The sequence below is a fragment of the Rhineura floridana genome, chromosome 6 (genome assembly GCF_030035675.1).
Source record: "Rhineura floridana isolate rRhiFlo1 chromosome 6, rRhiFlo1.hap2, whole genome shotgun sequence".
NCBI classification, from domain to species: domain Eukaryota; kingdom Metazoa; phylum Chordata; class Lepidosauria; order Squamata; family Rhineuridae; genus Rhineura; species Rhineura floridana.
In genome coordinates this window covers 104,027,651-104,052,952 of record NC_084485.1, presented here as the reverse complement: position 1 = coordinate 104,052,952, position 25,302 = coordinate 104,027,651, and the positions used below count along the sequence as shown (strand labels likewise).

The following is a 25,302-nucleotide window of genomic DNA, read 5'->3' as shown; positions in this document are numbered from 1 at the left end:
ACAAAGAAAAACTATTGAAAAGATCGTCCAAAGAGAAAGAATTACATTTTACAAATAATATGAATTATCCGTATGGAAATATTTTGTAATTGTATCATAAAGTATGGCACATAAGTACATAAATATGCTGGAGAGGTCTTGCAACATATGAAAATGCCAAAGAAGTCAGAAAGAATGCAGCTTGACTTTAAGCATCCTGGTTTACTTGCAGTGCTTCTACAGTGTGAACATGTGGAATATATAAGAACAGTTTTTGAACTAAGCCGTGACAAGACCAATAAGGAATCTTATGGTATCATTTTTCAATAAATACAAATAAATGTACTTATCAAAAGATCCCATAAGTTCAATATAGAACCTCCTTACTTTGCTTTACTCTGGTTGTTATCATAAGAGTGATTATCTTTGTCCACAGCAAATTAATTCTGTCAATCAATTAAGTAATTTGCCGCCCTGGGCTCCTACTGGGTGGAAGGGCAGGATAGAAATCTAATAATAAATAAAAAAAATAATTTGAAGTTACAACCCTAACTCTTCCCCACTGCTGCCAGGGCTTTGCAAAGCAGCAGAGCCACCGCTGCATCCACAGCCTGGCCAGTCATGGTGGCCACAGTGGAAGGTGGGGGAGAAGGCAGGACGATCAGGCCTGATCCCTGAGCTAGCTCAAGGGTGGTGCACTGATCAGGTCTGGATCAGGCCCAATGCCATCGTCCAACTGAAGGAAATCTGGCTCGGTATCCATTGGATCCCACATTGGCTCAGCCTCCTTCCCACCCATGGAATCCCCGTTTTGGGGCTTAATGCTGGGCTCTGTAGGTTGGGATATGTCCAGCAGGCCTCCTGCCTGGCCACATGCTCGCAGCCAGCCAACAGAGCTGGGCTGAGAGATGTCTCTACTGATTCCAAACCCCCCAGTCTGGCAAAATGGGTGTTGGATTGCTCTGTTAACTGATTATCATCTAACTTTATCTGATCAATTAAATTTGCATATTACCAAAACTTCAATTTGGGTACTTTGAGATATCAGAATGAAAGGCCATCTTTAATACTTCCTTCTTCAATCCTGTTTCACATGCAAGAATCCAAAATATCCTCCAAATATGTTATTTTCTCAATCACAGCCTGACCAATTAATTGACTGAAGCTTTAGTTGATTAATTTACCAATTAAAATCTATTGCAAAATATTGAGGTAAACAGTCTGCCCATCATAGAGGAACAACAACAGAATATGTACTATACCGGCAACCACTATTTGAAAGTTCAAATGAACAGCTTTCCTACCTACTCCATGACCATTACTTAAATTCTAAGTACTGTTAGCTGGTAAAGCCCTTTATTACTCTTTCCAATCTTGTCGCTTAGCGAGGGCCAATTTCCATTGCTTACATCACATGTCACTGCTGCACTGGGGCAAGCAGCAGGCAGGCTGAAGAGTTGGCAAAAGGTTAACTATGGATAGGAGTGTGCCATTCTGTCTTTTTTCCACAGCCAGCAGTTGCTACTTCAAATCAGCTAACAGACATAAGCTGTCCCTCAGAAATCATTAGTTACTATACGCAGAACAAAAACATTGTATTAAAATATGAAAGAAAACATAAGAGCACCACTCTTGCCTTGTAAGGTGGGTACCATGAACAGATGTATGAGGTTGCTGTAGATTAGTGCCCACCTAGGATTACCTTATTAGATGTTCCAAATCACACCTGATCCCAAGCATTTTTGTTTCTGTCAAAAAGGTAGTTAAAATCACTCTGATGTCTCCGCTCATTCCGTCTTCACTATTGCATCTTCCAACAGACACAGCACAGATGAAATGGATTTTCTTATTTGTTGTTGGGGGCAGGCTAAACTACTGATTGACCTGATCTAATTAAGTGCATACAGATTTATTATAATACAATTTACTTTTTAAAAATTTCCTTATACAAGACCTACCAGTGAGACATCCTGCTGCAGGAACATCACCATAAGGCATATCAAGGCCTGCAAAAGGCGAGAGCTCAAGGAAATTTTCATCATCAAGAAGCATCTTTAAGCGTTCACGAACAAGCATCTTTTTGTTCCTCTGAGTGTGACGAAATATTGCATTTTTTCCTCCTCCTTTACTGACCTTCGCAAACAACTCTGAGTACCTGATATCAAAATGAAAACCTCAAAGGAGCTGAAAACCAACATTTTCTTAATACAACAAATATATTAACTACCCTGACATATTTATGGGAAAATAGTGAGGTAATTAGTTGATATTTGTGTAGATAGATGAAAAGTTCCTACTGTATTATTCAAAATTCAGCAAAAAGAAAAAAATCAAATCTGAATTTAAACTGGACATGTACATCTGTTCACATGTCAAATTTGGGGAAATGTTATATGACTCAGACATAACCTTGATCAGAAACATGAAAATGCTTGCTTAAGGGGACTGTGACTAGAGATTAAAGTACAGACTTAAAAAACAGAAGCACCGTCAGCACTACATTTATTTAGAAAATAAAAGAATAGAATTTTGTCTTCATCTGGAACCAGTCCCCAAAATGAAACTGCTTCATCTACTTTACTAACAGCCTATGACTAATCTGCAAAACTATGACAATCTGACATTTGGACAATATTGCACTATTTGATATTTTGACTTTGGCTTCCTCAGAAAATACTGTAGAAACAGTTAAACTATGAAAAGTCATACCATCATCTTCATGAGTTGTCTTTCAGCTTATGTTAATAGTACTGAATAAAGCCCTTGGGGCTGCTGGTATATGGTCCTTTAGGACCAATCCATAAAAGTAGTTAGTCACTTTTCTGCCTTTATTAATGAATCATAGTTAATTACTTACTTTACTTTATTGCACTTGTATACCACCCCATAGCAGAAGCTCTTTGGGCAGTTTACAGCAATCAAAAACATTAAAACAAATATACAATTTAAAACACATTTAAAACACATTGAAAGCTGTCAACCATGAATTCACTAGGGTTTTAGAATGATGTTACTCATTATATATGTCTTTGAATTTATTTCAAATTCAAATGGAACATGGGACAAGTTTTATTAAATTTTCAAAAATATGAAAACATACACCACAGCTAACCTTTAAAAAGGTATCAGCATGCTTAATGTCTCTTTCAATTATCTAACATTACTCCAAAGGTACTCACATACCTAACTATCCTGTGAAGGCAAAAATCTTCATCGATTTCCAGATATATACAGCATATGTTTATCTCTTATCTCTAAGTTGAGAAATCATTCTAAACCTTTCAAGAGGTAAGAGAAATAATTTTAATAGTTTTCAAGTTTATAGATATTTGAAATTACCAAACTGATTCAGACTTAAATCTTCAGCATAATTACTTTGGATCCCAACTCAAGGTAAGGCTAGTTTACAGGAACTGAAAAGTACATATCCTGCCTAAAACTGTTGAATTAAGGTGCTAATGTTGTAAGGCTATTAGAAAAAAAAATAGTTACCTTTGAATGCAGATCTCACTGTTCCTTGTGTTGCTTTCAAATACATGTCTATATAGGGAAGGGATGCCCCCATCTAATACTGGAAAGTTTTTTGTATGCTGATATTTATTTTTTATTTTGAACCTTACAGGTGAAGAGTGTATCTTGTTGCATAGAACCACCTTGACATATTTTATTCCACTCTTGCAGCTCAGTAGGCTCATTTGCTGTCTGCCTATGCCAAATTCCTGGGCTATGCTCTTAGAAGTGTGGAATAATGGAGAACAGGATGTAGCCAAGAGGCATCGGGAATACCTAGAGAGCATCATGAAAGTGATATGGTTCCACATGATCCTAGAAACATATATAGAAATATAACAACATATTACTTATTTTTAAAATACATTATCCAGTATCGTCCCTTGGTTCATACAAAAGTACACCAATAAATCGCACGAGATCAAATAATATAGCACATACCATTTCATTAACAATTTTTATTGATGTACTGAAGCAAGTACATTAAAAAGTGTTTTCTTGAAGCAAAATCTCTGCTCATTAATTTCATTTCAATGGTTACAGAATTTAAGCAAAGGGCAGGACAATTCTAGGGTCTACCTTAATGCTGGTCCCCTCCCTTGACATATCCCCTTGGGGTGTGTATACCAACATAACTTCTGCTGGCTTACCTTGTACCACCAGGGTTTTCCCTCAGCTGATGTAAGTAGATGTATGCCAAGGTAAGTCATTTACATCACCTTAAGAACACAAAAGAGCCTGCTGGATCAGGCAAACGGCCCATCTAATCCAGCATCTTGTTCTCACAGTGGTCAACTGGTTGCCCATGGGTACCAGAGTACAAGAGGACTTTCCCCTCCTGCAGTTTCCAGCAACTGCTATTTGGAAGCATGCTGCCTCCAGCTCAGCAGGTGGAAAGAAACACACTGCTGGATAATGTTAGGATTTTGTGTATCTGGGGATTAGGATTGCACCTTTACTTCTGGGCTGGTGCATATAGGATTAGTATGTAAGTTGTGTCAGTAACAGCTCAACTTTATTTTGTAAAGGGACAGGCTAGATCCATTTCAGTCTAGCTTTAGGCCCGATCATGACACTGGAACTGCCTCGGTTGCCCTGGTTGATGACATTTGTTGGGAAAGAGATGTGGGGAGTGCACCCCTGCTTGTTCTCAGCAGCTTTTGATACTATTGACCACGGTATCCTTCTGGAGTGGCTCACGGAAGTGTGGGTTGGGGCACTGTACTTCAGGGTTTCAGCTCCCACCTTCAGGGATGTTCCAGAAAGTAGTTATGGGAGGCTACTGTTCGACACTGTGGGAGCTCTTCTGTGATGTCCTGCAGGGTTCCATCTTGTCCCCCAGCTATTTAACATCTATATGAAGCTGCCGGGAGCTGTCATCAGGAGTTTGGAGTAAAGAGACATCAATATGCAGATGACACCCATCTGTATCTCTCTGTTCCATCTAAACTGGGAGGTGTTTAAAGGCAGTGATGGGCTGGATGTAGGCCAACAAACTGAAACCAAATCCTGACAAAACAGGTTCTTGAGTCCAGGGATGGGAAGACAATCTGTTCTGGATGGAGCTGCACTCCCCTGGAGAAGCAGGTTCATAGCTTGGTACTCCTGGATCCAACACTGTCACTTGAGCCCCAAGTGACCTTGGTGGTTATGAATGCCTATTTCCAGCTCCCGCTAGTTCGCCAGCTCCAGCCCCTTTTGGACACATATGACTTGGCCATCGTACTCCTCTTCTCTAGTAACTTCCAGACTGGATTATTGCAATGTGCTCTTTGTGAGGCTGCCCTTGAAGACGACTCAAAAATTTCATCTGGTCCAAAATGCAGCAGCCAGACTACTGGCTGGAATTGCTTTCAGAACCCTTATAACTCATTCTAAAATGGTTGTATTGGTTGACAGTTCTTTTCTGGGCCCAATTTGAGGTGCTCTCGCTAGCGTTGAAAGCCCTAAACAACTTAGGCCCCAAATATCTGAGAGACTCTTTCCCTACAGACCCTCAGGTGTTAAGATTAGGAGAGGGGTCTTTTTGATACTTCCACCACCCTAAGAAGTTTGAGGGACAGTGGACTGGGAGAAAGTCCCTAAGTGGAATTCCCTGCCTACAGAGATGCGCCTGACACGTGAGCTGTACAGTTTGGGGGAAATGCTAAATATGCACCTTTTTACCCTGGCCTTTGCCACTTGAGAAGTATGTTTTCAGGAGCCATCCTATTCCTGTTGATTGTAATTTATTTTAATTGCTTTTAATGCTGAATTTTAAACTGATATAACCTGCCCTGGGACCTGCTAGTGAAGGGTGAATGATAATAATAATAACAACAACAACAACAACAACAATTATTATTATTATTATTATAAATCTGAACCATCCATAATAATATGAAATCATTTTGTAGCAAGGTAAACCCTGGGAGTTCATTCAGGATGTTCCAGCCCTTAGAACAGACTTCCCCAACATGGTGCCCTCCAGATTTTTGGGACTACAGCTCCCATCATTCCTAACCATTGGCCATGGTGGCTGGGGTTGATGGGAGTTGTAGTGCATACCACCTGGAGGACAAGAAGTCAGGGAAGGCTGCATGGAGCTATCCCTACACCAGGTGTGGGAACTTTTGGCCCTCCAGATGTTGCTGAACTACAGCTCCCATCATCTCTGGCCATTGGCCACACTTACTGGGGTGATGGAAGTTGCAGTTCAGCAACATTGAGAGAGGGCCAAACATCCCCCGCCCCAATATGGCCTGCTTTTCTTCATATCTTTGCTATTAAAATTGTAATTCTATTCTGAAATGCACTGAAGCAGAATTATGAACATATTTAATTCTTGGACACTGTTTGTTTTAGCTGCATATTAAGCTTGAATACTTTGTTCATTTCAACATATTCAGCAAGCCCTTGGCCAAAAGTGTGTGTTTGTTGATACTTCACTTTCATTGCATTGGTCTTTTTCTTTTAGTCTGGAGAGGAGCAGATATTGATTGCCTTTCGTTTTAGCTAATATACTACAATTATTTAATTATTTATTGACTTTATTAGTCGCCCATCTGGCTGGCTGTCCAGCCACTCTGGGCGACGTACAAAATAGGCATACAATACCTAGACATTAAAAATCTAAAAACAATGAAGATAAAATCTAGCCCACCCCAAAAGCCTGCCTGAAGAGCCAGGTCTTCAAGGCCCGGCGGAAACTCATCATGGAAGGGGCATGGCGGAGACCATTTGGGAGGGAGTTCCACAGGGTGGGAGCCACAACTGAAAAAGCCCTCTCTCTAGTCCTCACCAGTTTGGCTGTTTTGACTGATGGGATGGAGAGAAGGTCTTTTGAGGCTGATCTTGTTGGGCGGCATAGCTGATGATGCTGGAGGCACTCCTTTAGATAGACTGGGCCAAAACCGTATAGGGATTTAAAGGTCAAAACCAACACCTTGAATTGGGCCCGGTAAGCAACTGGTAACCAGTGCAACTCTTTTAGCACTGGAGTGATATGATCTCGCCGGCGGCTGCCTTTAATCAGGCGCGCCGCCACGTTCTGTACCAGTTGCAGCTTCCGGACCATTTTCAAGGGTAGCCCCACGTAGAGCGCATTACAGTAGTCAAGGCGAGAGGAGACCAGGGCATGTACCACCGATGGGAGCAGATGATTGGGAGGGCAGGGGCGTAGCCTCTGTATCAGATGGAGTGCTGCCCGGCTCACAGCCGAAACCTGAGCTTCCATGGACAGTTGGGAGTCAAGAATGACCCCGAGGCTATGGAACTGGTCTTTCAGGGGCAATTGTACCCCATTGAGCACCAGGTCGAAATCCCCTAACCTTCCCTTGTCTCCCACAAACAGTACCTCGGTTTTGTCAGGGTTCAGCTTCAGCTTATTCCTTCCCATCCAGCCACTCACCAATTCCAGGCACTTGGATAGGGTTTCTACAGCCAACCTCAGTGAAGATTTAAATGAGAGATAGAGCTGCGTGTCATCCGCATATTGGTGACACTGCAGCCCAAATCTCGTGGTGATAGTCCCCAGCGGCTTTATATAGATGTTAAATAGCATTGGGGAGAGGATGGAACCCTGTGGCACCCCACATGTAAGAGGCCAAGGGTCCGAAACCTCATCCCCCAATGCTACTCTTTGGTGCCTAACTCCTCCAGGCGATCCAGGATACTGTGGTCAACGTTATCAAAAGCCACTGAGAGGTCCAGGAGGACGAGGAAGGTGCACTCACCCCTATCCAATGCTCTCCTCATATCATCCACCAAGGCGACCAAGGCTGTTTCAGTCCCATGTCCAGGCCTGAAACCCAACTGAAATGGATCCAGATAATCCGCTTCCTCCAAATGCGCTTGCAAACTGCTTCGCCGCCACTGCCTTGCCCAAAAATGGTAAGTTTGAGATTGGGCAAAAGTTGTTCAAATCTTGGGGATCCAAGGAGGGCTTCTTTAAAATTGGTTTTATTACTGCCTCCCTGAGGGCTGATGGCATTACGCCCTCTTCCAAGGACACATTTACCACCGCCTTGATCCCCTCACCCAGTCTATCCTTGCAGCTCATAATGAGCCATGACAGGCAAGGGTCGAGTAAGCAGGTGCTTGGCCTTAAGGTTGAAAGCACCTTGTCCACTTCATCAGAAGGAAGAAGCTGGAACCGATCCCACACCACCGGAGAACCACTGGACCGACTCTGGCTCGCTCACTGTGTCCACAGCGCACGGAATAGCACTCCTTAGACGATCGATTTTATCTGCAAAGTGCTTTGCAAACTCATCACAGGAAGTCTTAGAATGTTCCATAGGTTCCAAAGCACTCTGCGGACGCAATAGAGGCAGCATAAAAATCCTTTTTTGCTGCCCTTATCGCCACATGGTAGGCTGCTGCAGCCGCTCTAACCCGTGTCCGATCGTCATCAGAACGAGATGTCCGCCACCGGCGCTCTAGCCATCTCACCTCCCGCCTCAGAGTTTGCAACCGTGGAGTATACCACGGTGCTGTCTGAGCTCTATTCAGAGGGAGAGGGCATTTCAGAGCCACCCGGTCTAATGCCCCGGTGATTGCCTTATTCCACTCCTCCACCAGGGTCTCAACCGAGTGCCCGTCTGCAGGCTCCATAAAGTCCCCAAGCGCATTCAGGAATCCATCAGGATCCATCAAGCGTCTGGGGCGTGGAGGGTGTGTGGCATCGAAAGGTCTACTCTCACCAAGTAGTGATCTGACCATGACAAGGGGGTATACTACAATATACTACAAATAATGTCAAAAAGAATCGATAGTAATTCCAGTCAGATACAGACACACACTGAAGCACAAAAGCAAATATTGTAATCCACACAATACAAATGAAAATCCCTGCTGAATCAGACTATGGCTTCATCTGTTCCTGCATCCTGTTTCCAGCTTCTGCCAACCAATTGGTTCTAGGGCCAGAAGTAAGGTATTATTAAATTATTACTGACTTTATATCCCGACAGGCTGATGTAAAGTCCTCTCCCACTGTCTTCAGTGGCATACTACTTCTGAACCCAGATATTCCCACTGACAGAGTTATCACCAAAATTTATTTGATCCCCTTTTAAAGCCATCCAAGCTACTGACAAGTGTCATCATAGAATCATAGAATCGTAAAGTTGGAAGGGGCCTATAAGGCCATCGAGTCCAACCCCCTGCTCAATGAAGGAATCCAAATTAAAGCATACACGACATGTGGCTGTTCAGCTGCCTCTTGAAGGCCTCCAGTGATGGAGAGCCCACCATCTCCCTAGGAAATTGGTTTCATTGTCATACCACTCTAACAGTTGGAAGTCATCTTGTGGCAGTGAATTCTGTAAGTTAATGATGTTTTGTGTGAAGTACTTTCTTTTGTCTGACTGGACAAAAGAATCTACTACCAGTCAATTTTACTGGATGACCTCAAGTTCTATCATGAGAAAGAAATGGGGAAAAAACTTCTCAAGTCACTTTTTCCACACCATTAATGGTTTTATAACCTTTTCTGTGCACCAATCCCCTGATCACTTTGGTTGCTGTTTTCTGCACTTTTCCAGCCCTACAATATTCTTTTTTGAGATAAGGTGTCCAGAAACATATACAGTATTCCAAATTATATTTAGATTGTAAGTCCATTGGAGGAAGACATACTAATATAGAAGAATCACTGTAAGCACTTTGGAGCTCAGGGAGAGGTTGGATAAAATTAATACACGTGGTCCCATCGTCGGCTTCTATTAAGTCATTGCAATAATGGTAGCCTGAGTTTAAATCTCCTCCTTCACACCTCCGAGATGGAAAGTAGGCATTTAAGAGGGGCAGGAATCCATCCTTTTCCCACTGAGATTGTGACATCCATGCTAAGCCATTCTGACTACTGTGCCTCGACTCTTTCTTGTCTTTAGTTTTAAGTGACACTCTCAGCTGGTAAATAAAGGAGCCCAGCAGTGAGCATTTTATAGTCCCAATAAAAATCTCTTAGGGGACGATTCCTGAAGGGCGCAAAACTCCCCCAAACTCCTTAAAAGGTGGCACTGAAGTTTCGAGGGAAACGGCTGTACCGGCAAAGTAGTTGTAGACGTGAGAAGCCTTCGCCCCCCCAGGTGTCACCTCGACAACATCGCTAGGTTCGCCCACCGTTGATTGCATCCAGACTGAATGAGCGCCCAAAGCCTGACAGCCACTCCATTTTATTAAGCGCTAGTAGCCATATTTAGTAGCTAGTAAGTATTGGAGGTCGCTGATTCATAGGCTCGCCATAAGTCGTAATCAACTTGAAGGCACATAACAATAACAACAAAGTAGCCATGTCCTACCCTTAGGCTGCAATCCAATGCTACTTACCTGGGAGTAAGTGCCACTGAACCCGAATACGACTTACTTCTGTAGACATGTATCGGATTGCAGCCTTCGTCTCAAAGTTTGCTTCTCCTTCCCGCACCGACCCTCGACGCGCCGAAAGAAAGTTTGAAGTCACCGTTCTCAAGTCCTCGCCTTTCCCAGAAGCCCCGGCCCGCCTCTGTACGTATCGCGTCTTCCCCCTTGCAGAAAAGACCCCGCCCCCTTGGCGTCCCAAACAGTGGAACACACTCGTTGCCTTGTAAGTGGTGAAGTGCGCATGCCCGTCATTTTCTTAATCGCTTTCCTTTGCCCAGGCACGTGCTGAGTTTCTTCAACGTTCTGGTCTGTATAGCAGCTTGTCATCGGTCGCGAGTTCTTGTCCATGTCTCGAGCTCAATAAATAACGCTCGGAATATTCACCGCTCATCTCCCGCCTAGTTTCATTGTCATCCATATGTTCTAGGCCCTGGCCGTTCCTTTTCCTGAATAGATTTCGTCAGATTTTCATATCCCTTCAGCATGCTATCTTACTTTCCCTCCCCTTCTGTTCCTTAATAAACTTTATTTTGGATTTTTAAAAAATTAATATGCAGAGAGTGTTTAAACTTATCAAAACTCTCTTTTTTTATCTGTCTGGGGACTTGCACAGGAAGGCTTATTTTGATTCTGAGAGTTGACCACAAGTGGAAATAAAGTTACCGCCTTTTATTGCATTGCCTTTCATATGTCATTTAAATTAAGCAAACAAACAAGTGAACAAATAATAAACAGGCGGAAAACCAGTGGCAATTCAACAGAAGTAGTGGAAGAGTCTCACCTTTTAAGTGCTGGTTTGATCCCCTCTTTAATTCTTTTTACTTTTTTTTTTTTACGCTGCATTAGAAGAAGGCTGAGACTGGGGAGCGCAACCATGAGAGGACTAGAAAAGGTCCTCAAATGCAAAGATGCATCACTGAACACTAAAGTCAGGATCATTCAGACCATGGTATTCCAGACCTCTGTGTATGGATGTGAAAGTTGGACAGTGAAAAAAGGGGATAAGAGAAAAATCAATTCATTTGAAATGTGTTGGAGGAGAGCTTTGCGCATACCATGGACTGCGAAAAAGACAAATAATTGGGTGTTAGAACAAATTAAACCAGAACTGTCACTAGAAGCTAAAATGATGAAACTTCGGTTATCATACTTTGGACACATCATGCGAAGACATGATTCACTAGAAAAAACAATAATGCTGGGGAAAATTGAAGAGAGTAGAACAAGAGGAAGGCCAAAGAAGAGATGGATTGATTCCATAAAGGAAGCCACAGGCCTGAACTTACAAGATCTGAACAGGGTGGTTCACGACAGATGCTCTTGGTGATCACTGATTCATGGGGTCGCCATAAGTCGTAGTAGACTTGAAGGCACATAAAAACAAATTTTATTTGGAAATCGAGTTCAAAAATTTAGGCAACAAAAAGGAAGATCAGGAAACGCACTGATTACAGCAGTACTTAGTTTATCATGGGTAAGCTTATAAAACAAATAAAGACTACAACAGCTTAAGGAGAAACTCAGTAACTATTGAGAACATTTGCGTATGTATATTACTAAATCCTATATTACCAAATATGTCTCATCCTTTTAACAAGGAGCTCAGGGTGGCATACATGGTTCATTCCTGGCTGGTCATGGACCGAAATAAACATTCAAACAGTTCAAACATGGTTCCTTCCTCCTCTCATCTTCACAACTTTGTGAGGTAAGGTAGGCTGAGTGATGGTGTCAAAACTCAAGGTGAGTTTTATGACTGAGTGAGGATGTTAGTACAGGTCTCCTTGACCGGTCTGTCCAGCGCACAGATGTGATCAGATATGACTAAGTTCATAGAGGCTGCAACCATTGTTATGCTTTTTATTATTATTATATTTTATATTTTTATTATATTTTAACAATGTACAACTGGGCTGCATCCATGTTATCATTACATGACCCAACCCAGATTGGATGCCTATCATGTAGGGTCATACCCTTCTGTTCATAGATTATTTATTGGGTATCCCTAGCCATTGTTTGTAAGCCTTCGTGGCTCTTTTTTAAGGATTTTTGACTGTATTATATGTTAAGTTCTGTAATTTCAATTCACTGTATTCAATATGTTAATTATTGACAGAATGAATCCAAGCAGTTTATATTTTGTGTTTTATATTTTTAAATATTGTACAAATTGAATCAACACACATAGAGAAGCCCTCCAAATAGATGCCACTGATGAAAACTTGAACTAAGTCGAAACGCAACTGGCATATTTGGCATATTATATGACTTTTGTTGTGCATTTTATCTTTGTAATTTCCATATTTCTGTAATTGTACATCTCTGCATTTTATTGGTACATTGTGTGGTATGTGTACATTTTTGATTCTTGAGTCAACATTTTACAGCACACTCTTCCTAAAGTGCCTGTGCATTTGAAATTGGGCTTCTTCGCGCATTCTGTCGACTACCAGCTTTGTTTATATTTTCTACTATTTATTTTCATATTTTTTGAAACTTATTGTGTCTATTTAGACCTTGATTTTTTTTTGTTTTCCCATCATTACATGCCTGACCTGTGTGACAGACCTGTTGTAAGAACTGCATTCACACATCTCAGTGTGTCAGATCTTGTATAACCATATACTATGATTAATTGTATAAGAGCTGAGCTGACTGTGCCTGCTTTACTCATCCCCACTAGATGCAGAGGAAAGCAACCATGATGGCTGCTTAGCATTGCATCCAAACCATGGATTGTTTGTTTCACTGCAAACAAGCCTCAGTAATAAGCCAAGGTAAGTTCTTGGTTTAGGAGTTATGGTTTGTTTCTATCCCATGCTAGTAGAGAGGAACAAAACAGTCCAGATAGTTGCATTCATGCTCGCCTCCATAACAATCTTGAAGCCCCATCCACATATACTCTAGTCCCCAGTCAGGTGGCCAGTGCAAAGTCTGCTGCAACTTCTTGGGATCAGTTTCAGTTTATGCGGCCTGATGATGTGGACAAGGCGCTTGTGACAATGCGGCCAGCAATGAGTCATCTCAATCCTTGCCCTTGGCTTATTAAAGCTTGCCATGGGAGTATGACTGAGTGGATCCAGGGTGTGGTCAGTGAGTCTCTGTGGGATGGAGTGGTCTCAGCTGCTCTGAAAGAGATGGTGATCTGAACACAAATATCCCCTTTTTAGGGAAGGTGATTGAGAGGGTTGTGGCATAGCAAGTACTCTTGGGTGAAACAGATTATCTTGACCCATTCCAGTCTGGGTTCAGGCCTGGTTATAGGACTGAATCGGCCTTGGTCACCCTGATAGATGACCTTTATCAGGAGAAGGGTAGGGGAGTGCAAACATGTTATTCTTACTTAATATCTTGGCAGTTTTTGATATTATTGACTGGTATCCTGGGCCGACATGTTAAGATGGGTATCAGAGGCACTGTTTTACAGTGGTTCCAATCCTATCTCCAGGGTCATTTTCAGAGAAGAGCATTGGGTGGTTGTCTTTCAGCCTCTTGGCAGTTGTGCTGTGGGGCGCCGCAGGGTACTGTCCCCAGTGCTGTTTAACATCTATGTGAAGTCCTTAGGAGCTGCCATTAAGAGATTTTGGGTGAGGTGTCAGCAGTACGCTGATGATACCCAGCTCTATTTCTCTGTAACATCTGAATCAGAAGAGGCTATGCAAGCCCTGGACCAGTGCCTGGATTCAGTGGTGGGCTGGATGAGGGCCAATATACTGAGTCTGAACCCTAGCAAGATGGAGGCACTGTGGGTTGGTGGTCCCCAAGTTGGAATAATTGGTCAGTTGCCTGCTTTGGATAGGGTCATACTTCCTCTGAAAGAGCAGGTTCCTAATCTGGGGATGCTCCTGGATCCATCTTGGAATCCTGAGACCCAGGTGACTTCAGTGGCTAGGAGTGCTCTTTACCAGCTTTGGCTGGTAAGACAGCTGTAGCTGTTTCTGGACCAGGATAGCCCGACCATTGTTGTCCATGCACTGGTAACCCCCAGGCTAGTAATGTGCTCTATGTGGGGCTGCCCTTGAGGTTGGTCCGGATTCTGCAGCTGCTGCAAAATGCAGCAGTGCAACTGCTCACTGGGGCAGGTTATTGCCAACATGTTACCCTCCTGCTGAAAGAATTGCACTGGCTGTCCATTAGCTACCTGGTGAAGTTCAAGGTTTAGGTGTACAAAGCCCTATGCAGCTTGGAACCAGAATATATGTCTTACCCCTTATATACCCAGTCAATCACTGGGCTCTGCAGGTGAGGGCTTCCTGCAGATATCATCTTATCAGGAGGTCCATTCTGCACGACATAGGAAGCCGACGTTTTATGTTATGGCACCTACCCTTTGGAATTGCCTCCCCATAAATATTAGACAGGGACCATCCCTGTTATCTTTTCAGCACCTACTGGAAACCTTCCTCTTTCAACAAACCTTTTAAGTAGAGACCTTGTCCCAGTCTGTGTCTGTATTGGAACTGCTTTTCATGATGTTTTGTTTTAATATGTTTGAGTGCTTTCAGTGTTTTTGTTTGCTGCCCTGGGCTCCTTCTGGGAGGAAGGCGGAATATAAATTTAATAAACAAAATATACTGTGAACAGTCAGCTATGAACTCTTATAGTCCATTCCGTTTTCCCCTCCCTTGTTTTTCACCCCCCTCCCGATATTTGCAGTCTGTGGCTGCTAAGCAATGGGCTGTTTTGGGGAGGGAAGGTCACCCATTAGAGTTTTCCTAAAGTTTTTTTGTTGTTGTTCTGCAAATCTCGGAGTTTCCACAGCATGCTGATATTTTCCTCTTTTTTTCTCAGTAGCTCTGCTTTTTATTACAGTCGTATGTGCACTCTTTAGCTGAGTTTGCTGTTAGAGCAATTACTACAAAATTATACAGCCACGAGAGTGGCTGTATACTATAGCCAGCATGGATTTTTCACATTCCGCAATGTTAAATGGAAAATACCCCCACATGCCATTCTGATGCTTCCCATAAGCTCATTTCAAAACAAAACCTTACAAAACTTATAGTTGTGAACTCAGAAACGCTTGCTTAACAACCCTGTCAATTTTCATGGCGATACACAAAACAGTCAGAGAGAATCGAGAGTTCAAAGTCTAAAAAGAGAGAGGAAAAACCTCAGAGCCCTTTCAGACTTTTTTCTGCCAGAGTTCTCATAATCTGTTGAAATTCATTAAAAATCAGCCGTGTTCACAGAGTAGCTGTAATCCTAATACTGACCTTGCCCCATACTCTGACCTTCATCTACTGCAGTTTAAAAGTTAAAAAAATGCTTGGTTGATTTTTAATTAATTTAAGAAATTTTGGCTGGAAGCCTATTATAACGCGGGGCATGCTCAGTAAGGACCAACTGTCAATGTTCTAAAAGCCTCACAGCTGCTGGGCTTGGCTAATCAGGGGGCCACACCCACACCAGACTTGATTTCACTTGAGACAGTCATGGCTTCCCTCAAAGAATCCTGGGAAGTGTAGTTTGTGAAGGGTGCTGAGAGGAGACTCGTGTTCCCCTAAGAGAATGGTTAACAATCAGCCACTCTGATTGAAGGTCTGTGAGAGGAACAGGGCATCTCCTAGCAACTCTCAGCACCCTTCACTAACTACACTTCCCAGGATTCTTTGAGAGAAGCCATGATTGGCTTTGAGCGAAGCCATGATAAATTCTTTTAAATTGTTTTTAAAAGATGTGTTTTTAAATTTGTATATTTGTTTTTAATGTTTATTTTAAAGCGCCCAGAGAGCTTCGGCTATGGGGCGGTATATAAATACACTAAATAAATAGATAAATAAATAATGATTGTCCAAAGTGTAATAGAGGCCTGGTGTGGATGTGGCCAGGGCAGAGCTTGGAAAAGTTACTTTTTTAAAACTACAACTCCCATCAGCCCCAGCCAGCATGGCCACTGGATTGGGCTGATGGGAGTTGTAGTTCAAAAAAGTAACTTTTCCAAGCTCTGGGCCAGGGACAGCTTTGTTTTAAATTTGGGTGGGATGTAGGGTTGCCAGGTTCAGGGCCTGAGACTGATCCTGTATCTTTAGGAGAAGAGAAAGTCAGCCAAGTGCAGGTGTTCTTGCAACTCTGTAATGGGAAAAACCACAAGGTAGAATTCTCCCTTCCCCCTGCCCAACTTTGAAAGATACAGAAGACATCTTGGTTGCCAGGCCCAGCCTGGTCAGTTTTACCTATCCTAATCATGATTGCATAGGAGTATATCCGATTCAACTCAATAATCATACAAATCATCAGACCTACCTTTTCCCTCCTTCCCCTTTCCTCTCCCTTTCTCCTCCCCTGCCCTCTTCCTTCTTCCACCTCCTCTGCCCACTCCATCCCTCCATCCCCTGTGGTCAGTTTCACCTATCCTAAGCATGATTGCCGTGTGCGTGTGTAAATCCCACTTAACTCAATAAGCATGCAAATGATCAATCCATTCTCAGCAAACTTGCGCAGGATCCCATTTCTTACCTCCTGGATTAAAAAGCAAAGAAATTCACTAATACGCAAAAAACCTTGCGGTTTAAGAATGATTTCCTATAGGAAACGTCACTAAAATTGCAAAGTAAATATTTATTATTTATTATTTATTAATTAAATTTATATACCGCCCCATAGCCGAAGCTCTCTGGGCGGTGCACAACAGACAAACAACCAATACACAATTAAGACCATATGTTAAACAACTTTAGAAAAGATTCATTATACCATAAATCAAACATAATTAAACACAGAAATAACTAAAAAAACTCAGTACATGATAATAAATGTTAAAATTAATTAGTTAAGATATTAGGATGTGAAGATGTTAAGGTGTTAAAAATTACAATATTGAATATTAAAGGTATTAAAATATTAAATATTAAAATATTAAAATGCCTGGGAGAAGAGGAAGGTTTTTACCTGGTGCCGAAAAGATAATAATGTTGGCGCCAGGCGTACCTCATCAAGTGGGGCCACCACTGAGAAGGCACTTTTTCTCATTGTCACCTTCTGGGCTTCTCTCTGAGTAGGCACCCAGAGGAGGGCCTTTGATGTTGAGCGCAGTGTACGGGTAGGTTAGTATCGGGAGAGGCGTTCCAACAAGTATTGCGGTCCCAAGCCGTTTAGGGCTTTATAAGTTAAAACCAGCACTTTGAATCAAGCTTGGAAACATATGGGCAACCAGTGCAAGCGGGCCAGAGTCGGTGTTATATGATCGGACCGCCTAGTCCCTGTTAATAGTCTGGCCGCTGCATTTTGCACAAGCTGTAGCTTCCGAACCGTCTTCAAAGGCAGCCCCACGTAGAGTGCATTGCAGTAGTCTAGTTTAGAGGTTACCAGTGCATGGACAACTGACGCAAGGTTGTCCCTGTCCAGATAGGGGCGTAGTTGGGCCACCAGCCGAAGTTGGTAGAAAGCACTCCGTGCCACCGAGGCTACCTGTGCCTCTAGTGACAAGGATGGTTCTAAAAGAACTCCCAGACTACGGACCTGCTCCTTCAGGGGGAGTGCAACCCCATCCAGGACAGGATAAACATCCACCATCTGTTCAGGAGAACCACCTACTAACAGCATCTCAGTCTTGTCTGGATTGAGCCTCAATTTATTCACTCTCATCCAGTCCATTAAATCAGACATATTTAAAGTAACCATCTCAACTATATCAACTGTCTTAATAATGTTGCTCCCTCCCGGCTAAAACAAGATCAGCACAGGACATATCTTCTTTCTATTATTTGGGCTGATTACAGGTGTTGCCCACACTCACCATATGCTCAGAGGCACATGTTACCAAATTCTTCCAAGCTACACAGGAAGTGGATTGGACTGTGAAAGACCAACCCAAATTGTGTTTGCATTTTGACAACTTTGTAGGGCAGTACAATATCTCAGAGAGGAGGTCAGGTCTCCTGCTCCCCTGGTGCATTCACTATAGCTGCCCAATTTCCCTGCTTTTTAAAGTTTGGTAGAAATATCTGTGGGCTATAGGTACATTCTTAAACCGCAAGGTTTTTTGCGTATTAGTGAATAATATATATGAATGAGTTGAATTTGCTGACCTTAAAAATAATATAGAAAAGCTGTATATAACAATAACCTTAGGATGCCAGAGGTTTGACCAGATGAAAACTTGATACTCCCAGAGGAGAGAGACATAATAGGAGGATGTTGCAATTCAACTTGCATTTCATTAATTGTCCTGCAGAGGTCTCCATGAGTTATATATAATGTTTCCTTCCTCACAACTTTACTCTGTCTGCTTCTAGACTATCACTATTTTGCGGGTGGAATTCAATTGCATACTGGCAAAACTGCCTTTATCTGAACTCAGCTGGGGCAGAGGAGGCCACATCTAATTCGACAGTGCTTTCACTGCACAACATGCTGGAAAAACTGTTAATATGCTGGAAAAAATGATGAATAGACTCTGAAATAGATACCTTTCCATTCATCCCTAACTTTTTAGTGGTTATATAACTTGTAAAAAAGGGGGAGGCAAGGGAGAGAAAAGAGTCGTTATTTAATGTGAGTATTATTTGAAATATTACAAAATCATAACACCTTAGCTATACAGGGGAAATGGCTTAACTTGTTAATGAATAATATTAAAACCTTTTTTTCCCCTGCAATTCATTTTTTTCCCCATAGATCCATATCTAAATATGCAATAGCTTAGTCACTATGGAGCGTTGACAGCATCTAGTTTTTCAAACAGGAGAGAACGTAAATAAGGGGCGAGTTGAAGAGGACTATGTCTTTTGGTCAGATTTTGTTTGGGGTTTTGCTACAACTGAAAGATGTCAGGCATTGGATACACTACATGCTTTGAACAGCAGCAGATCTTGTACTTGGGTGTAAGTACAACATAATTCTCAAGATTCCCAGAGAGTCAGCTGCATTTAATGCCACATTTCTTTTAATCTAGATAGCCAGCCCACTGATGTGTTGGCGTTTTATGTAAGTATTTCCATTCTTTCTGATACTGACATGTTCCACATTGGGAAACAGTTCTTCTCACCCACTAACACAGTTTGATTTAATTAAATATGTTCATTGTGCCACTCTTTGGCCGTGGAGCCAACACCATTTTCGATACACTGCATACAAATGTCTCATGTTACAAACAGGAAATACTGTGTAAGAATTTTTCTTCTAATAAAATTTGTTGTTCCATTTGGGAGGCAGCTGTGGACATCAAATATACTGTGTTAGACACAAATATTCCACTTATCAGAATTCTTCAGATGGTCATATAATTTATGCTGTTTTGACATGCTTCAATAAGCAACCAAATGGAAGATACCTGAACTGAGGTGAAACTGATTTTTAAAAATTCATGTAGAGTTTGCATTTGGAACCATAAAGTGCTTACTTGTTAACTTTTTTTTTTTTTGCATTATCTTAAATATTTAAAACAGACGGTCTAGAAATAGCCAAATGAAAAACTATACCAACAGCTTTTCCATATTTGCTAGCTTAAGAAGGATTTTAGCAAAGCTCAGAGTATTTTGAAAGCACTGTGTAGCCATAGAAGGCATACTCCTTATGGGTAGCATAGTCCATTGCTTGACTTTTATTTGATAACCAAAACACTTTTGCACTGGCTGCTAGAGGGGACCAGGGCATCACATCTTGTAATGTTCTGCTAAAGCTAAGTACATTCCTGCAGAAATCTATTCCAACCTGTTACTTATTCAGTTGCTTTTTAAAAAAATATGAAAAGCCCTTTCACACATACCTTGACAATAGTTGCTTGGAAACTGTGTCTAAATTAGAGAGTTTTGTTTGTTTTCCTAGAGAAACCCCAGAACCACAACAATTTTGGCTCCCTTAACTCTACCAAGCAGTCCACTCAACTGGTTGTACATAAATGTAATAATGAATATGTTTGCTTCAGGGTGCTTGAACGCTTGGCAATACTAAAAGATAAGAAAATGAACTATAGATCAGAAAACTGCAGAATGGACAAAAATGACAAAATAAGAGTGAAAAAAGGGGGTTAAGGACTCTAAACCTATAGTGCACATCTTTCTTATTTTGTTGCATGTAAGCAGTGATAATCTGGAAACTGGCAGCATATATAACAAGTAATAATTTCAGTTATGTAGAACCAATGTGATGTGGAGCATTAAACAATTATTTGCAGTCCATCTCGAGGCTGGAAGATGTGGTGCCTACACAGGTAGTAGAATGCTTAATTTATTCATTCATATCTGTCCACTGTACCAGTCCTATACTCTAGGCACATTTGCAACGTTTATATAAAACAATTATAATAAAATATTGATTAAAAGTTCTCAACCAAATACATCAATATAAAAGAAGCAAAACATTTCTGTATGATCTTGCTAATCTCGAGAGACTTCTCTCAGCCTACTTTTCCTATCCCCTGATATCAATCCCAAAGTTAACCCCTAACCTCTGGGAGTGGGGGTGGGGGTGGATGGAAATGGGCAAGCAGGCGAATCTAGAAATATGTATGTCTTGTGCGACATGAAAATCTTATAGCCCAAAGCCTCTCTGTCCTACCCCTTTCCAGTTTATACCAGAAAGCCAGGAGTAGAAGAGACTGCCAGTCATGTTATGAAAAAGAGAACAATGTTATAGATGCAAGATTCCTGTGACATAACAAATGCTCTATAATGTGTTAATCTGATGGGGAGGGAGCAGCAGGTTTCTAAATTGCGCCAGGCCTGACATTGGCCAGGTTTGCACATAAAGCTAAGACATGCTTGTTTAGCCAAAGTATGAGGGAAGGTATCCTTCCATGAGCTTTCCATTAATGGGATCCAAGCTCAAGTGTATAGTGTTTGAGGACCTGAGAGCTCCTCCTGCGATGCCTCTGGATTCTCCAGGAAGGCCCTCCTACCTGAAGTGCACTTAGCAGTTTGTGTAGGATGAGGTGCTTTAGTACAGTAGGGCCCCACTCATATGGCGGGTTGCGTTCTGGACCCCCGCCGAAAAGCGGAACTCATTGAATAGAATGACATGCGACGCCCGAAAACCACCATAAAAGTGGAATAAGCGCCGTATGAGTGGGGCTTTAGTCTAATTGCATCTAATTGAGACTGCTGCATTAGTGAAGTGCTGTAAAGCAAAGCGCTGTAAAGCGGGGCCCTACTGTAGCTTTGAGGCTGCCCTGTGTGCGTGTGTGTGTGAGCAAGAGAGAGAGAGAGATGTTAGAAGATACAGTGGTTAACACACTCCCCTTTCATGATGATTGTCTCATAGGATGCTGAAGATGCTGGGACCCTGCTCCCAAAAAACTAAAGGGTCTAAGACTACTACCACCCCGAGACCCTGGACGACTACACCCCTGGCAATGAGTCTACAGGATTCAGTAGGAGACCTGCTATATTAAGAGCAGCATCTTGGACTGAGCCCTGCAACTGACAGCGCATGTAAATAATGAAGAACTGACATGATAAAATCCCCAGCTCCTGCTAATAATATATAATAATATATAATAATTTTATATCCCACCCTTCCTCCCAGTAGGAGCCCACGGCAGCAACAAAAACTCTAAAAACAGTATAAAACTCCATAAAAAGAGACTTTAAAATATATTAAAACAAAACATTTATAAAAACATCTTTTTTAAAAAAAACACCTTGAAAAACATCTTAAAAGGAATTCCAACACAGACGCAGACTGGACTAAGGTCTCTATTTAAAATGCTGTTGAAAGAGGAAGGTCTTCAGTAGGCACCAAAAAGAAATAACAGATGGTCCCTGTCTAATATTTAAGGGGAGGGAATTCCACAGGGTAGGTGCCACTACACTAAAGGTCTGCTTCCTATGTTGTGCAGAACGGACCTCCTGATAAAATGGTATCTGCAGGAGGCCCTCACCTGCAGAGTGTAATGACCGACTAGGTACATATGGGGTAAAACAATATTTCAGCTATCCTGGTTCTTAGCTGTATAGGGCTTGGTAGACCTAAACCTTAAACTTGGCCTAGTAGCTAATGGGCAGCCAGTGCAATTATTTCAGCAAAAGGGTGACATGTTGGCAACACTGTGTCCCAGTGAGCAGCTGTTCCACCACATTTTGCACTAGCTGCAGCATCCAGACCAACCTAGAGCACATTACAGTAATCCAGCATAGAGGTTGCCAGCACATGGATAACAATGGTCAGGCTATCCTGGTCCAGAAACGGCTGCAGCTGTCTCACCAGCCGAAGCTGGTAAAAGGCACTCCTAGCCACTGAGGTCACCTGGGCCACTAGTGACAAAGATGGATCCAGATGCACTCCCAGACTACAAACCTGCTCTTCCAGAGGGAGTATGACCGTATCCAAAGCAGGCAACTGACCAATTATTGGAACTCGGGAACCACCACTCCACAGTGCCTCCATCTTGCTAGGTTTCAGACTCACTTTATTGGCCCTCATCCAGCCCACCACCAAGTTCAGGCACCAGTCCAGGGCTTGCACAGCCTCTCCGGATTCAGATGTTACAGAAAAATAGAGCTGGGTGTCATCAGTATAATACTGACACCTCGCCCCAAATCTCCTGATGACTGATCCCAAGGGTTTCATATAGATGTTAAGCAGCATGGGGGACAAGATGGTACCCTACGGCACCCCACAGCAGAACTGCCAGGGAGCTGAAAGACAATCACCCAATGCTATTCTCTGAAAACAACTCTGGAGATAGGATTGGAACCACTGTAAATTAGTACCGCCTGCTGCCACCACCTGTCAGGTCCCTCCAGTCAGGATCCTGGTTTTTATTTGTTCTCTCACCGGCTCTAGCACAGATCTCGCAAGATCCCACTGCTAGGCAGCACCACCAGCCATTCCCTATTTCACAATATTGCCTTGGGACTTTGCCTTAGTCTCCTTCTGGCTTATTGTTACTTTGTGTCTGGGTGCACTTGCAGGCCACAACCCCCTGTATCTTTGTGCCTATAAAGCATACAGCCCTGGGTTGCTCTGGATACTTGATGATGTTACACTATCTCTTCACCGCTGCCACCATTTGATACTGTTTCTCCACCTTGGTAAATACCCTGCCCACCCTTCTGGTCTGTGAAAGCCCCAGCCAAGGATCAGGCTTTTAGTAAACCAAGAAAATATTTATTTATAAACACCAGGAAATAACAAGATTACTTAAGGTATATTTAACAAGTGTATGGTTTCATATATTGCATTCCTCTTTATGTTTCTAGTCATATATAATCTGCCTCAATACCAGCCTAATACAATCCAACCCACAACCAACTCCAACCCACAACAACCAGACTGAACTCCCAAACTCAACCCCCTCTCAACTGTCATCCTCTCATTTATACCTTCAGCCACTCAAACACTCAGCCACTCATACAGCATTCTCCAGCATTCTAGCCCATGTACTCCCCCCTCTCACTCAGTCCACTTACCATATATACTTTAATAAACCTGCACTTACCATATTTACAGTAATATCTATATACAGGGACATCACAGTCTCCAATGCCCGTCTCACCAAGTGGGCCCAGAAGGATACTATGGTCAATGGTATCAAAAGCTGCTGAGAGATCAAGTAAGAATAACAGGGTCACACTCCCCCTGTCCTTCTCCCAATATAGGTCATCCATCAGGGCGACCAAAGCCGATTCAGTCCCATAACCAGGCCTGAACCCAGATTGGAATGGGTCAAGATAATCTGTTTCATCCAAGAGTATTTGCAGTTGCTGCGCCACAAGCTTCTTGATCACCTTCCCTAAAAAGGGAGTATTTGCCATGGGGTAGTAGTTGTCACAAACCAATGGGTCCAGGGTGGGCTTCTTCAGGAGCCATCACATCACCTCCTCTTTCAGGGCAGCTGAAACCACTCCCTTCCACAACAACGCTTTGACCACACCCTGGATCCACTCTGTCAAACCCCCTCAGCAAGTTTTAATAGGCCAAGAAGGGCAAAGGTCGAGAGGCTACACCATCGCAAGCACCTTGTCCACGTCATCAGGCTGCATCAACTGAAACCTTTCCCAAGAAGTTGCAGCAGACGTTGCACTGGACACCTCACTGGGGACTACAGTAGATGTGGATGAGGCATCAAGATTGCTATGGAGGTGAGCAACTTTACCCTCAAAGTGTCATGCAAACAATTCACAGTGGGCCTCTGAAGGGTCTAAATCTCCATTTCCTAGAGTTGATGTCAACAAACTCCTGACAATACAGAAAAGCTCCACTGGACTGCTACCTGAGGATGTGATGGTGGCAGAGAAGTGGGCCTTCTTCGCCGCCCTCATTGCCACACGGTAGGCATGGTTATGATGTTTTACTGATGCCTGATCTCCCTCACAGCATGTCTTTCACCACTTGCTCTCTAGCCATCATCCAGCCTGTTTCATTGCCCTTAGTTCACTGGTGTACAAAAGCACAAACCGAGCTCCACAATGCCAGAGAGAACCTTATGAAGAGCCCAATGCGCCTCGTGGTTCCAAGGCATGACAAGGGCTTCAATAGGGTCACTTGTTCTATCTACTGGGAACTCTACCAGGACATTCAGGAATCCAGTGGATTCCATTAGGCTTTAGGGGCAGACCATCTTAATATGTCCGCCATCCCTGCAAGGTAGGATTGGAGCTGTAAGGCTAAACTTTACCAGGAAGTGGTCTGATCATAACAGAGGGTTGACATCCACCCCGCCATCTCCAGATCACCCCTTCTTCCATCTGAAGCAAAAATCAAATCGAGGATGTGCCCTGCCCTATGTATCAGGCTGGTGACAACTTGAGACAGCCCCATGGTCATCATGGAGCCCATGAAGTCCTGAGCCGGAACACTAGACGCAACCTCAGCATGGACATTGAAATTACCCAGGACTATCATTCTGGGCTCCTCCAATACCACAGCTGAGATGGCCTCCACCAGCTCAGTCAGAGAAGCTGCTGGGCAGCAGGGTGGATGGTACACCAGCAGCAACCCTAGTTTCCTGTCTCCTTAGCCCGACACCAGGTGCAGGCCCTCACAGGCAGCTCCAAGACAGAGTGGTTTCCTGGTGACAGA

The 25,302-nt window shown here is 42.8% G+C and overlaps 1 protein-coding gene across 3 annotated transcripts in view; it reads right to left on the bottom strand.

Annotated features, from left to right (window-relative positions):
• Positions 1 to 10,495, bottom strand: part of LOC133387806 (probable methylcrotonoyl-CoA carboxylase beta chain, mitochondrial) — a 39,297-nt gene extending 28,802 nt beyond the window's left edge. For 2 of the 3 annotated variants that reach the window (XM_061633394.1, XM_061633396.1), the window contains exons 1-3: positions 10,303 to 10,495; positions 3,472 to 3,804; positions 1,938 to 2,134 (exon numbers count right to left, since the gene is read on the bottom strand). In XM_061633394.1, the coding sequence (XP_061489378.1) occupies positions 1,938 to 2,134; positions 3,472 to 3,800 (526 nt within the window). In that variant the 5' untranslated portion in view covers positions 3,801 to 3,804; positions 10,303 to 10,495. The remainder of the gene's footprint in view (positions 1 to 1,937; positions 2,135 to 3,471; positions 3,805 to 10,302) is intronic. The other variant, XM_061633395.1, reaches the window with a different exon arrangement.
• Positions 10,496 to 25,302: the final 14,807 nt, after the last annotated feature.